We start from the raw sequence: 16,066 nt of genomic DNA, 5'->3' as shown, positions 1-16,066 counted from the left end.
ATGCTATACTTGATAATTTCGTAATACCTAAAAAAAAAATAGAACTTTCCTAAAAAATATTCTCTTGGTTTTTATTTTAAATAAGACAATACTCTATAGGGGAGAGGATCTAGTAGTTGTGCACCCTAACTTTGCGCTTCTCAAAACCCTACGTGAAAGTTTCATTTATCACTATCAATTTTTTACAGCAACTTACTTGGCAAGTCCCCTGCATATAAATAAGGTTTCATGGCCACATCATCAAGTATGGTACCACATCGGCATGCTTTTTGCCAAGGTTTTCCAAAATAGCCCAAAAAAATGTGAGAACAATAGTCATGCAAAAAGAGCCCCTATATGTGGCATCACATGATTTGTTGCTTTTTACAACTAATGGTATATTTTATAGCAATAACAACTTTAAATTCACCTATTAATGCAAAGTATTGTAATTATTAATATATAAAAATACAAAAATTGATATTTTATGTTTCAAACAATAAGTTTTATTTGTACTATTATTGAAACAAAAAGTATCAGCAACCCTCACAAGCATTCATACATGCTCAACTATAATGCTCTTCCCCTAAATGATATGGATGATTTTGTTTTATTGGATTCATTAGTCACCACTCAATAGTCACGAGAAAATTTTGAATGAAATGCTCAACTATAATGATCTTCCCCTAAATGATATAGGTAATTTTGTTTTATTGGATTCAATAGTCACCACTCAATAGTCACCACAAAATTTCAAATCTCTTTCGTAAGGGCAGTATGCTTCACCTAAAGGCAGAGTTGAACCCGCCTCAAAAAATAGAAAAAAATTTGTACCCTGTACGAGTAAATGAAGTGATATATCAAAGAGAAGAAATGGCCGTCAACAGCGGTAATTACAAGATAAAGCTCTTTCGATTGGCTTAGTACTGCAAAAGATTACTTTTGCTCCACCAACGCTTATAGTCATACACAGAACAAAAAGTCTGGAAGTAAGTTAGAAGAAGAAGTATCCCCGTGGCAAGAACTGTATGTTAGGAATAATTAAGATTGTCTAGAAAATAAAAGAATATTTCTAGAGTCTTCTAGGAACTATTTTTTTATTAAAAATAGAGTAGTTGTAAAAAGAAATTTCCAGAGTTTAGAGTTTTCTAGAAAGCAAGGAGATTCTAGGCTTCAAAGATGTAATAGCTATATATATGTGTGATTGAGGACAGCTGCAGAACACAGTATTTTTGAATTGAATATATCTATCTTTTCTAAGCCTGTTTTGCCCTATTTTTTATCTATTGTTGTTGTTATGTTATTTTTTGGGACTATTTTTACATGGTATCAGAGCTAGAAAAATATTGCTAGGAAAATATATTGCCAAAAGTGGTTTGTTTGCAAGGCTGATATATTATTGGAGTGATATTTGGTTGCAAGGCTGCTATATTGCTGGAGTAATATCTGTTTGAAGGTTGATTTTTTGCTAACATGGGCTCTTCAAATGAAGTTTTGCGTATCTTTGATGGAAGTGGTTTTCCAGATTGGAAGATTGCAATAAAAAATGCTCTAAGAGAGAAGGCTTTATGGCAGATAGTGAATAAAGAAATTGGAGAACTTCAACAAAATGACAAAGAAAAGGAGTTGTGGAAATACAAGTTGGAGCAAACTAGAGGTATTATTGGTAAAGCTTTGAGCCCCAATCTAAATAGAAGATTTGTTGATGTTGATAATCCAATAGAGTTGTGGGAGAATTTAGAAAAGGATTATAAAGATGTAGACATTGCTAGCATGTTTAGTATAGAGGAAAAATTGATGAATTTAGATCCATCTGATTTTGGAAAAATGTCTGATTACTTCAATGAAGTTGCTTTTTTAAATGCTCAGATCAAAAAAATAGGTGTTGAATATGCAAAAAGAGATTTTCAGTTGATTGCAATGGTTGAAAGTAAGCTTTCCCAGCCATATAAGGTATTTAAGGAATTAAGGAAAAGGGTTCTTCAACTAAATCCCAATACCCCCCAACAAACTTTTGATCAATTTTGCAAGTTTGTTTTAGATGAAGAAGTTCAGCTTATTAAAGAAGGACATATTAAAAAGAATCATGCATATATAGCCAAAAGTAATTTTTTTAGAAATGATGGAAAAAAGAATTGGAAAGGAAATAATAAATTTCAAAATAATGAAGGTTCTAACCTTTTTTCTAGAAATGATGGTGCAGAAAAGAAAGCTGGAAGAAAACCCATTATTTGCAGGTATTCTGGAGGTGAGAATCACATGGAGAAATTTTGTTTGAAGAAGAGGGACAATGAAAGGTGGCAATATAAGCCCGAGAAAGAAATGTTTAAGGATGGGAAGAAGGACAAACATAGCTTCATAGCCATCTCTTTAAAAAGGCAAGAGAAATCAAATGAGGAGGTAATTCCTACACCCAAGAGTAAATCTAGTGTTAAGGGGGGATACTTTGCGCAGATTCTAATAAAGAATGGATTTTAGATTCAGGGGCATCATCTCACATGACTGGGGATAGATCTTTGTTTATTGATTTTTATGAAGGGAAGAATTCAGATCAAGAGATTTCGATTGACAATAAAATGAAAGTTCCAGTTTTAGGAATAGGGACTCTTAATGTAACAAATGGGTCTTTGAAGAATGTTTTATTGGTTGAAGGATTGGGCGTGAATCTTATTTCAGTATATAAAATAGTTAAAGCTGGATATGAGTTTGTTGTCACTGCTGATCAAGTTATTGTTAGAGATAAAAAAAAACCAAGCAATATAATTGCTATTGGTAGAGTTGACAATGAAGAGAATCTCTTTAAATTTGTGGGGTTTGTTGATGATAAATTCACACTCTCTCATGCTTTTATTGCTCAGACTGATTATATGTCAAAACTTTGGCATGCTAGACTTGGACATATAAATTATAGAAAATTACAAGATATGGTTAGAATGGATATGGTTAGAGGATTAACAAAAATGTCATCTTGTGAAGGTGTGTGTGAAGGCTGTGTGCTAGGGAAACATCATCAAGATCCTTTTGATTCGGGTAGAGCTTGGAGAGCTAATCATCCTTTGCAACTCATTCATAGTGATTTATGTGAACCAGGCTATCCTTCACTTTCAGGTGCCAAGTACCTTCTCACTTTTATTGATGATTACAGCAGGAGAGTATGGGTTTATTTTCTTGAAAGGAAAAATGAAGTATTTGAATTTTTTTAGAAGTTTAAGGTATTAGTTGAAAATCAAAGTGGGAAAAAAATTAAATTTTTAAGAACCGATAATGGGGGTGAATATTGCAATTATGCATTTGAGTCATTTTGTGAAAATTATGGTATTAAGGTGCAAAGAACAATTCCTTATACTCCTCAACAAAATAGGGTGGCTAAATGAATGAATAGAACTCTTTTAGAAATGGCTCGTTGTATGTTGTATTTTAAAATTTTACATAATAAATTTTTGGGTTTGGCAGTTTCTTGTGCTACACATATTATAAATAGAATTCCCACTAAAGCTCTCACACATATCATTCCTGAAGAAGCATGGAGTGGTAGGAAACCTCACATTGTTTATTTTAAAGTTTTTGGGTGTATTGCTTGGGCACATATTCCTGATGAAAAGAGAAAAAAGTTAGAACCAAAGAGTCATAAGTGTTTATTTATGGGTTATAGTGAAGAATCAAAGGCTTATAGGCTATATGATTTGACAACAAAGAAGGTCTTTATTAGTAGAGATGTGAAGTTTGATGAGCATTCACAACTTATAGCCACTCCCTCTCACTCTACAACAACAAATGCTTCTCATTTTTCAGATATTTTAGAAAGAAATGGTGACTACATTGATGAGGATACAAATGATGACAATACTATTGAAAATGAAACAACTAATGCTTGTAATTAGACATTTTCTGTAGGTAGTGATGATGAAGAAGATGACATTTCAGCCAGACAAAAGACAAGGAGTGTTGAAGAAATATATAGGCAAGGCTCAAAGATCCAAGGACAGAATGGTAGTGCTCTCATGGCCAAAGTATTGCAAGTAAATGACCCAAGAACATATGAGGAAGCTAGTGAGATGAAAGAATGAGAGCAAGCTATGGAAGAATAATATGATGCTTTGGTGAAAAATAAAACCTGGGAACTTGTGCCACTTCCCAAAGGTGAGAATGTGATTGGCTACAAATGGGTTTATAAAACAAAATTTAAATCAGATGGTGCTATAGAAAAATTTAAAGCTAGATTGGTTGCTAAGGGATTCAATCAAAAAGAGGGTGTTGATTATGAAGAAACATTTGCTCCTGTCATTAAAATCAATACAATTAGAATTATTCTTTCTTTGCCTGCAAGTCTTGGGTGGCATATTCATCAAATGGAGATCAAAAATGCTTTCTTAAATGGAGATTTATATGAAGAAATATATATGACTCAACCACCAGGTTTTGTAGATCAACTGTTAGGGTTTCAAGCAAATCCGAAGCAAATATGAACTAACAATTATATGCAGATTTAAATATAAAAGATAAAGAAATAAAATAGGACACAGATAACATAGAGATTTAACGTGGTTCACCCAGAATGGGTTACGTCCACCATACACAGTCGTCCAATCTTTCTTATTATCTAGCAAAATATAGTACATCAACCTTACAATGCCTTAAGCATCCCAGCCGCTTATAACATGCATTTTTAGGGCAAAAAAAAAAGTCAGCCTTTTTAGGGTTTTATTACAATGTCGGTTTTCATCAACGAAAAAACGGCAAAAAAATTTTCTCGGGGGCTGCCGCCCCCAGACCCCAGTGAGGATACATGTTGAGTGTATAGTACTTTGCTGATCAATTGCCACATTTCAACATCTACAACATCCTAATCTTGTTTGCAGATTAAAGAAGTCACTTTATGGACTTAAGCAAGCACCAAGGGCATGGAATGAGAAGATTGACAGGTATTCTTAGCTTCATGGGTTTAAAAAATCTAAATCAGATCAAAATCTTTATGTGAAGAAAGTGCAAAATGACAATATTATTGTTGCAGTTTATGTAGATGATTTTCTTATAGCCAGACCAAATATTGGGTTGATTAATGACTTAAAATTAGATCTTAAAGGAACTTTTTTTATGAGTGATTTGGGTGAACTAAATTATTTTCTTGGCTTGCAAGTTAGTAGGCTTCATGATGGGTTGTTTATTTCTCAAACAAAATATGCTTTGGATCTTTTAGAAAAATTTAAAATGGTTGAATGCAAACCAACCCCTACTCCTTTTCAATCTGGAGTTAAGCTTACTAAGGAATGTACTTACAAGAAGGTGGATGTTACTTTATATAGATAGCTTGTTGGTAGCTTGGTTTGTTTGACGCATTCCCTACCAAACATTTGTTTTGCAGCCAATATTGTATCTAGATTTATGCAAGAACCAAAAGAAAGTCATTGGTTGGCTGCCAAAAGGATTTTGCGATACATTCATGAAAGCATTCATTATGGTATACATTATAGTTACAAGTCTTCAGCTTCTTTGGTTGGCTTTACAGATTCAGACTGGGGAGGTGATATAGATGACAGGAAATCTACTGGTGCTAATATTTTTCAGCTTGGGTCAAGTCCAATTACATGGAGCGGCAAAAAACAAACAACTACATCATTATCCTCATGTGAAGAAGAATATAGAGCAGCAAAAGAAGCTGGAAAGGAAGCAGTTTGGATTCGCAACCTTTTATTTGAGCTTGGTTTTGCATAGACTTCAGCTACTCCTTTGTATTGTGATAATCAAAGTGCTATACAAGTTGCAAATAATCCTGTTTTTCATCCTAAAACAAAACACATTGAGATTGATGTTCACTATATTTGGGATCTTGTTCAAGCCAATTTTGTTAATCTCCAATTCTGTCCAAGTGAAGACCAAGCAGCTGATATATTGTCCAAGTGAAGACCAAGCAGCTGATATATTTACTAAGAGTATGCTTGAGGCCAAATTTCTAAAATTACGGGGTATGCTAGGCATGATTGAAGTGAACATTAAGCGGGGATAGTAATATAATGTTCCCCTTTTGTTTGAATTTTCTTTGTATTCTTCTAGCCAATCTTAAGGGGGGATGTTAGGAATAATTAAGATTGTCTGGAAAATAAAAGAATATTTCTAGAGTCTTCCAGGGACTGTTTTTTAATTAAAAATAGAGCTGTTATAAAAAGAAGTTTCCAGAGTTTAGAGTTTTCTAGAGGGCAAGAAGATTCTAGGCTTCAAAGATGTAATAGCTATATATATGTGTGATTGAGGACAGCTGCAAAACACAGTATTATGAATTGAATATATATATCTTTTCTAACCCTGTTTTGCCCTATTTTTTATCTATTGTTGCTGTTATGTTTTTTTTTTGGGACTGTTTTTACACTTTGAAGAGCTGCCGTGAACCAAATAAGTATTTGTTTACATACTTCTTCGCAGCAGCATTCCATCTGTTGTTATAATGCTTGTTGACGTCCGCTATAACTTGGTCCAAATATTTAACTTGCGTCAATTTGGCGTCAATTTGACGCATTTACCCAAGCCATTCCACAGGCTCGCAACTTTCCCCTCGTCTTCCAGGTGATTGTAGATAATCCCCCTCTTTCTTAGTAGCTGAACATCTTCGACTGTGTCGATGATACCGTTCATGAAATCAGTGCAGCGAGTGAAGATCAAATCACCAGGAGACACCGAAGCTTCGAAAGCCACCAAATTTCTGAGAACTACTTCGGTGCTGCAATCCAACCTCAATTTGGGAAGATAAAGAGTTGCACTGGTCTGATCGAAACGAATTCTGGTAAGATCTCCCTCGGTCGGACGCAATGTTACTCCTGCTGAGTATAATTCGGAGACCGAGGGAATTTCTAGTTCGTCGCGTGTCGGAGGAGTTTCCACTGAGGAATATCCTCTGTCCCCATCTGTTTTACCATCCTTTTCATCTATGCGCTTAATTGATAGAGTTTCAAAAGCAGAGACAAGATTCGTGGACAACTGCGTGGCCAACTGGACAGGCCTCCCGCTGAAGACACGCTCAGAGAGTGCCGAGAAGACTTGAACAAGACTGATTTTTAACGAGGAGAGAGCCTTCCATAAAGGTTTCAGAGCACGCCTTAAGCAGGTTGAGTCCGGCAAAGAGACATTCCCGTCATCATTCTTCTTAGAAATGGTGTCGTCTATTGCTGTAGAGTAGTATAGCGCCTCCAATATATGACCCCTCTCCTTTATGCACAGCCTTGAACTATCCCGCTTCCTCAACATAAATGGCAACAATTCTTGACAGACGAGAGTCACCAGATTGCAGAGCCTTTCTTCCTCGTTATCTTTAGAACCCAACTAGATTTCCAGCAGCTTCTGTAATACGAACAAAGGTAACTGATTCTTGAGCATCATCAGATCTCTCATAATTGCATTGTCGGTTGCACTTCTGTGAGTTGTATCTAAAACTATGGCCAGTCGCTTCACCTGGGACACTTGCGAAGAAGTGCGATCCGCTCGTTTGACGTAGCACTGCAAGCAGTCGAGCACGAACGACGCGTCAAGAGCCATGAGCCATGCAAGGGGTTCCTCCTTGTAGTCAAGAAATTTCTGGTAGCAGTTCCTGATTTGCCGATCGTACTTCTTCACCTCTTCCACTACAGCTTCGAATTTACCGGTTATGGTCTTCTCAAATCTTCGCGCATCAGCTACTTTGTATCTCTCCATTTTGAACAGTTGGGACCTCCAATGATGATAAGGTCCAATGGAGACGCACTGCGGAATATATGCTTATGGCTTCACTGCCAACAGTTCGTTGGGAACACTGAAAACGGATACACAAATGTCGTTTTCTTCTTCTTGCTCGTCATGAAATTGCAGGTCTTCCTTGATTTGAATAAGCCAGAGATCTTGATCCAACTTTACTTCATCTGCTTTCATTAATTCCATGATTCCAAGTGGACAATGGATGAGATATCACAGAAAGCAACTGGACGCATAGAGGATCGAAAGCTCCAATGTGACAAAACAACTGGGCAGAGGGTCATATATATAGCTTCATCCTCGGCTCCAGCGAAAGAGCGAATTGAGTTTTGTTAGAAGATAAATTAATTATCCCCTAACACTGTCGGCAAAGACCATGCCGTCACCAGCTGACCAAACATTGTCTCTAGCCGCCCAGCGCTGTCTTCAGCGAAGGCACGTTGTTCTCGCCAAGCTTATCCCACCTATTAATATTTATTGTGTATCTGCCTATAAATAGCACGATTAAGCCTGAATTCCTCAAAGCGCATTTCTAGGAATTTCTCCACATCCTTGATTTCTTACATAGAATCAGAACTCTAGTTAGACTTTCTTATCCGATCCATGATTTCTTCCAAGTTTCACAGAAATTTCTGTACTTGTACGGAGAGTTTGAAAAGCATTTCTATACCTATATCAAGTGTTTGTGGTTGACATTTAGCATTTGGTGTTGTGTCCATGATTGTATATTTGATACAAAACATAATTTTTTTAATTTTTTTACTTTTGTAGGTGTAGATACAAATAACAAGGGCAATTAGCGTAAAAAATGCTTTTACTGTTGACATTTTTGTGGTCACCAAATTTTGTGTCACTAACTTACAATCAGTCTTTTCAATGTTAAAACTATTTTACATAATTTAACTTTGAAAATAATTTTATTTTTCTAATACATGTAATATGCATGAGAGATATTTAGCTTTCTAGCTTTGTGTCTGCTATAACATACCTTTATCTTTACCTAGCTATTTATTTATCAAAAAATATTGTATCAAAGATACACCCCTCCATTGTAAAATTCTTAATATAAGAAGCACCACTCCATTTGATGGGTCATGCAGTATGAGCATCTTTACTCAATCTAATAATTTTCATTAGAAGTGATATTGTAAGAAATAAATAAATAATCTTTAATTAGTTTTAATCAATTTTATATCCTAGAATCTGTTAAATTTGTGCCCTAGTTCAATAATCAAATTTCTAACATTTAATTAGTTGTTAAAATTAAGTAAACCATAATCAAGTAAATCCAAGAATGAAAACAAGAGAGCAAGAGACAAACACAAATACCTTGGGAAAACCTCCAAGGAGGAAAAAACCCAGCACTAAAGACCCATAGGTCAAATTATGTATTCAATCTTAATTGTACCAATACAATACTTAGCTTGATTCTCCAAATCTGATCCCTTTTAGTATATCAGATCTACCCTGCTAAATACACCAAGTTTGCACCAAAATGCCTTATATGCTCTTGAACAAGTTCGCACAATCCTCTTCTATATTTTGCACCTTTAGTTGCAGAGCTATTTCGTTGATTGCATGGGACATGAAGTGATTGAATTTTGTTTGCATTTTAACTTTATTTATATGAGCATTTAACCCATAACTCCAAGTCGGCCTTAATCATTTTTGGTGCCAATTGTTTATTGAGGCGTGGTGCATATTTAATGTGGCATGGAGATATGGGGCTAGCCTTGTCTTGGGGACATGTTACCCCTTTAAGATAGGACCCAGTCCTATGTGGGTTTGGATGTTGCCTTGAGGCAATCCGAACCCATCTTACCTAGTTATAAACAACACTCCCTTTTAACTAGGGAAGAAGAGAATACATAATCTGAACCTTTAGAGTTCCATCTAGCACACAAGCATAGAATTACATCTTCCACCTAGCACATGAGCATAAGATGGTTCTAGCACACAAGCATAGAAAGTGTAATACACAAGTGGGTCTCTACATAATTACAATATTCCATCTAGCACAAAAGCATAGATTGGATACTTTTCATTCTTGCACACAAGAAAAGAATGATCAAAGCGCTACAGATAGAGTCACTGAGATTGAAACTCCCTCTCAACCAGGGTTTCATTTTCCACAATACCAAGTCTGTCTCTAAAGAATTTGAACTTCACTCTGGATAAGGGTTTGGTAAGGATATCTGCAACCTGTTCATCTGTGCTAATATACTTTAGTTGAATGGTGCCTCTTTGTACCATATCCTGAATGAAGTGATAGTGCGTTTCCACATGTTTGGACCGGTCATGGAACACGGGATTTACTAACATCTTTATACAGCTTTGATTATCACAATGAATGGTGGTAGGACCACTAGATTTACCAAATAATCCAACAAGGAGTTTGCGAAGCCACACTACTTCTCTAGATGCAATAGATGTTGCAATGTACTCAGCTTCTGCAATGCTTAATGCTACCGAAGATTGCTTTCTACATGCCCAAGAGATTACTGCAGAGCCCAAATTGAAGCAGATACGCGAAGTACTTTTCCTGTCCTTGACACTTCCTGCCCAATCTGAATCTGAATAGCCTTCCAAGAAGATTGAGGTATTAAGTAAATACTTCAGCCCATAACCAATAGTGCCATGCAGGTATCTTAGAATGTGCTTGGCAGCAACCAGGTGAACAGGTTTAGGCAAGCTCATGAACTAACTGAGGGCATTCACAACATAACATATATCTGGCCTAGTATTGACTAGATACATCAAGGATCCAATCAACTTCCTATACTCAGATGGATCTACAAAATCAGAGTTAGCTGCAAAAACACTTAACTTTTTTAAGTTAGATTCCATAAGAGTAGACATGGGTTTACAATCCATCATTCTAAATATTTTTAGAATATCAATAGTATACTTTCCTTGACTTAGAAAATTTTCATTAGGTTTTTGCCATACTTCTAACCCTAGGAAGTAATGCATTAGTCCTAAATCCTTCATTTCAAATTCTGAGGCTAATTCTTTGTTACATCTTATGATTAATTTATTTTCACCAGTGAGAAATAAATCATCCACATATAAAACCAAAATAAGCATATCATCATTATAAATCTTCAAGTAAATGTTATCATCAGCATCATTCTTATGAAATCCTAAGCTTAGTAAGTACTTATCAATTCTTTCATACAAAGCACAAGGAGCCTGTTTGAGTGTATATAAGACTTTCTTCAACCTGCAAACATGAGAATCTCTTTTATGGATTATATAACCTTTTGGTTGCTCAATATAGACTTCTTCCTCAATGACACCATTGAGGAAGGCTGTCTTAATTTCCATTTGATGCAACTCCCAACCTTTGGTTGCAACAATAGCTATTATAGATCTAATAGAAGTATATCTAGCAACAAGAGCAAAAGTTTCTTCATAATCTATTCCTTCTTTTTGAGAAAAATCATGGGCTACAAATATAGCTTTATATTTTTCAATACTACCAGCGACATTATGCTCAATTTTAAACAACCATTTAGAAGAAACAATAGACTTATCTTTGGGTTTGGGTACAATGTCCTAGACATCATTCTTGATGATAGACCCATACTGTTCATCCATGGCTGATTTCCAAGCATGATGGGACATAGCTTCTTCGACATTGTGAGGTTTAGACTCAATGATATTACACATCACAGAAATGTATTTGGCATGATTTTGGAGTCTATTGCTATCTCTAAAGGTTCCTCTAGGAGCAGCAAATCCTTTAGCATCTTGAATCGTGTTTCTAACCCAAAGTGGTCTTTTCTTGCAGATCACAATATCCATAGGTATATTAGTAGAACCCATGGGTTCTATTGGGTCATCCTGGACTTCCTAATCTAGAAGGTCAATGGACTCCTTCTGTATCTCAAGGTTAGCATCAACTTTTGAATCTTGATTTTCAATCACCATATCATTATTATGAGATAATGAAGCTTTAGATCTTTTGAAAGCAATATCTTCTTCAAAAGTTATATCTCTACTTACCTCAACACACCTTTGACCTGAAATGTAGATCCTAAAGGCTTTGGAAGATTTATTATATCCCACTAAGATGCCTTTCTTTCCAGAGGGATCCAACTTGGTTCATTTTTCTTTAGGCACATGAACATACACCGGGCTCTCGAATATCCTTAGGTGGCTGATGTCAAGTTTGATTCCTGTAAAGGCTTCTTCAGGAGTTACATCCTTTAGAGCATGATGGGGACATCTATTCTAAATGTAAACTATTATTTTGGATGCTTCCACCCATAGAAAAGGTTGTAGGTCTTGATCATGAATGATGGCTCTTCCAGCTTCAACAATGCTCTTGTTCTTTCTTTCAGCAACTCCCTTTTGCTGAGGATTGTAGGGAACACAGAGCTCCCTCTTAATTCCTGCCTTAATACAAAAATCATAGAAACTACCTGAGGTGTACTCACCTCCATTGCTAGACCTTAAACATTTAATTCAATTTCCTATAGTGTTTTCAACTAAGGCTTTGAATTCTTTAAATTTGTTTAGGTCTTCTTCAGACTCTTTAGATTTAAGAAAGTAAATCCATGTTTTCCTAGAGAAATCATCTATGAAGATAACATAATAAAGGAAGCCGCTAGGAGATGCTACAGACATAGGACCACATAAATTTGAATGAATAAGTTCTAACTTTTCTTTAGCCCTACTATAACTTTTATGAAAATGGTTCTTTACATTTTTAACCATTGCATAGCATTTACAAGCATCATCATGAGATAAACTAAGTTTATGCATACCTTTAACCATTTTACCGAGAGTGGGAAGAGTTTGAAAGTGTAGATTTCGAAGTCTTCTATGCCATAGCTCGCATGATTTAGGGTCATCATGGACGAGAGGTTGAATTGGATTAGCTGCAAGCTTATGTAAACTATCACATCTATTTCCAATAACACGAGCAGTTTTGAAATTAGATTTCTTAGACCAAGCAAGTACTTTATCCTTCAGAAAATGCTATTTGCAAACCCTTGTCTTCTAAGGCAGAAATGGAAATAAGATTTCTTTTAATACCAGGTACAAAAAGGATATCACAGAGTTGTAAGGAAATACCAGAATCTAATTTTAAAGAGGTAGTACTAGAACCTTTTATCGAGTATCGAGCATCATCACCGATTACCACATGAAGATTGGTATCCTTTTCAATCAGATCTAAAAGATGCTCATGAAAACCTGAGATGTGTCTGGAGGCACCACTATCAATTATCCAAGTATTATTGTCTGTAGGAACATTGCTTGATAGAGCAGAGATAAGAAGATAATCCTCACTTTGTTCAGCAAATTCATTTAAATTGACTTCCCTTTCATGGGATCATTTTGACAATCTCTGGCATAGTGACCATACTTATCGCATCTGAAGCAACGAATGTGAGAGGAATCTCTTGACTTCTTCCTTGGATCATAGGAGGAAGATCTTAAATCTTTCCTTCTCTTTTCTTTCTTCCAATGTCCACCTTTCCTAGATTTAGCTAAGAGAACATGATTATCATCTTTGTGAGAGTTCTTGAGTTTTCCTCTTACCTCAATTAGAGATTCCTCTTCAATGCAATCAGATTGAAGACACTCAAAGTTGGGACAATCAGCTCTTCCACCAATGCTACGAATGAATGGTTCCCATTCATCAGGTAGACCATTTAATGCAATCATAACAAGATATTTATCCAAAATTTGGCAATCAAGAGTACTTAGCTTGTCCTTTAGTTCATTGATCTTCATGAAGTAGGCCATGATTGAGTCTTCTTCTTTCATTTTCATGTGAAGAAGTTGTTGCCTTAGAGCAATAGCCCTACTGAGGTTGTTGACTTCATACATCCCTTCCAAGTGTTTGATCATTTCCCTGGCAGACGCAAATTTTGATATGAAAGTGACAAGATGATTCTTGATGGATTCAATTATGATCTTCCTAGCCTTGAGGGAGTCATTCTTGAACTGCTTTAGCTCTTTAGCATCTTTAGGAGGGGACAACCTTTCTTCTTCTACGAATTTCAACAGATCATTCTCTTCAAGGATCAATAGAATATGGACTTTCAAAGGAGAAAAATCAAGGGCTCCATCAAGTCTATCTTCAACCCTCAAACCTATCATTTTAATCTGAAAAACAAATAGAAACTATATGCAACAATGATTTACTAAAATCTGAAGTTAGTGACACCTTAGGTCTGATACCATGTTAAATTTGTGACCTAGTTTAGTAATTAGATTTCTAACATTTAATTAGTTGTTAAAATTAAGTAAACCTAAGAATGAAAACAAGAGAGCAAGAGACAAACACAAATACCCTAGGAAAACCTCCAAGGAGTAAAAACCCAGCAGTAAAGACCCACAGGTTAGATTATGTATTCAATCTTAATTGCACCAATACAATACTTAGCTTGATTCTCTAGATCTGATCCCTTTTAGTATATCAGATCTGCCCTTCTAAATACACCAAGTTTGCACCAAAATGCCTTATATCCTCTTGAACAAGTTCGCACAATACTCTTTTATATTTCACACCTTTAGTTGCAGAGCTATTTTGCTGATTGCATGAGAGATGAAGTGATTGAATTTAGTTTGCATTTTAACTTTATTTATATGAGCAATTAACCCATATACTCCTAGTTGGCCTTAATCATTTTTGGTGCCAATTGTTTATTGAGGCGTGGTGCATATTTAATGTGGTGTGGAGATATGGGGCTGGTCTTGTCTTGGGGGCACGTTACCCCTTTAAGATAGGATGCAGTCCTATATGGGTTCAGATGTTGCCTTAAGGCCATCCGAACCCATCTTGCCTAGTTATAAACAACAAAATCATTCAAGAATCTCATAATTTCTTCTTATTTTTTGCCCATTTTGCTATAATTTGAATAGTTTAAACTATTTTTTTTGAGATTTATATTTTTCCATAATATATTGACCTCTATTTAGGCTCTTTAAAGTACCCCTATTGTCATATCCATATTTGACATTGAACATAGACACAAAATGATCATTTTTGTTTGTTTCGTGTTAGGTAACTCATCTACATGTGCTTACATGCTGATGTGGAATTTCTTATCGTTTGTGCTTGTGGGTGTCATATATATAACGTCACCACAAGTCAAAGTGATGAAAAAATATGAGTTTCAATTTCTCCTGATCCACCAGTCCACCAGTCCTTACGTGGCATCGGACCTGTGGTTAGATTTTCTCTTCTGATCCTCGATTTCTTTCGAGTTTCAGAGAAATTTCTGAACTTCTACCGAACTTCTACCGAGAGTTTGAAAAGCATTTATATACGTACAACTTCACAAGATAAATGCTTGTTACCCTCAGATGGTACTGGAGACGATTTCAAGAGGACAGATGTAACTTAGTTTTACGAGTCTTATTGTTGGGCTGAAGAGTTGAGTGTTTGAAGTCTAAACATTGCCTACTTTTACAATCATTTTCCTTTTGAGGGCCCTCTGTGATACGGCCAATCTAATCTAAAATATGTACGTAGTAACAACAAATCCGTAGATTTCGGACGATTGTAGGATGACACATGTAGCTTAGTTTTACGAGTCTCATTCTGCGGCTTAAGAGGTAAGAGTTTGAAGCCTAAACATTCCCCTCCCTTTACAAACGTGAAATACACATTCACGTTGAACACAATTGCCCGAAGCTTTAGGTTGATGGATGTGGAAGATTTATTTAAAACATTTGAAAGTGAAAATGTCATTGATGCTATTATTTTACTTTAAGCTTCCTTATTTTTAGTTCCTGCGATGCCGACAGGATACTAATGCATTGAGCTGCCGAATGAGAATAATGTATTTTTTAACTTTTCATTTTTTTCTAAATGTTTTGATTTTAAACAAATTTAATAATTAGTATAAAATTATTTATCCTAATTTCTATTGACACTGCCGTTAATTTTATTTATAAAAAATAAAACTTAATTCTATGTAGAGACTTTTGGAAACGTTCAGCGCTGTTTGTCAACGTTTGTGATCAGAAGGAGGAACTGTTGGTACTCACAGTTTCAATCTCAATTTTAATTAGCTAACAATTGATTTAAATTTGCATTTCTGTGTCCTTCTTATGTTGCTGTTGACTTTTGCATGCTGTCACTTTTGCAGGTTGTATATGATTTGTCTACGATTTGACTGTTCAACATTTTTAGGGTCTGTGGTCTTCTGCAAATTATAGTACCAGAGAGGTATGATTAAAAAACCCTAGTTTCCTGTCCAAAATCAAAAGTCTTCTTTACCAGCATTCTTTTTTTTTGGGGGGTCAGATTCAGCTTGAAAAATCTAATGTAGACCTAGAATTGCACTAGAACTTGGAATGAGAAGGTCGGTCATAAATTGATAAATTATGAAGCAACATCCAAGACAAA

At 35.6% G+C, this 16,066-nt stretch overlaps 1 protein-coding gene across 1 annotated transcript; it reads right to left on the bottom strand.

Annotated features, from left to right (window-relative positions):
- Nucleotides 1-6,465: 6,465 nt before the first annotated feature.
- On the bottom strand, nucleotides 6,466-7,659 carry LOC131047273 (putative UPF0481 protein At3g02645). The gene is made up of 2 exons (XM_057981138.1): nucleotides 7,420-7,659; nucleotides 6,466-7,290 (listed from the first exon to the last, which is right to left on the bottom strand). The coding sequence occupies exons 1-2, from the start codon at nucleotides 7,657-7,659 to the stop codon at nucleotides 6,466-6,468; spliced, it is 1,065 nt and encodes a 354-aa protein (XP_057837121.1).
- Between the last annotated feature and the right edge of the window lie 8,407 nt (nucleotides 7,660-16,066).

The sequence above is a fragment of the Cryptomeria japonica genome, chromosome 7 (assembly GCF_030272615.1).
Source record: "Cryptomeria japonica chromosome 7, Sugi_1.0, whole genome shotgun sequence".
NCBI lineage: Eukaryota > Viridiplantae > Streptophyta > Pinopsida > Cupressales > Cupressaceae > Cryptomeria > Cryptomeria japonica.
Note: the sequence above shows the minus strand (reverse complement) of the source record. Positions and strands in the feature narration are given on the sequence as shown.

What these genes read in the sequence shown, in the direction of transcription:
- LOC131047273 (XM_057981138.1), bottom strand. Translation starts at nt 7,659, where the DNA reads ATGGAGAGATACAAAGTAGCTGATGCGCGAAGATTTGAGAAGACCATA. An exon ending in CTTCTTCGCAAGTGTCCCAG is followed by an intron (nt 7,291 to 7,419) that starts GTGAAGCGACTG and finishes CTGGAAATCTAG; the next exon opens with TTGGGTTCTAAAGATAACGA.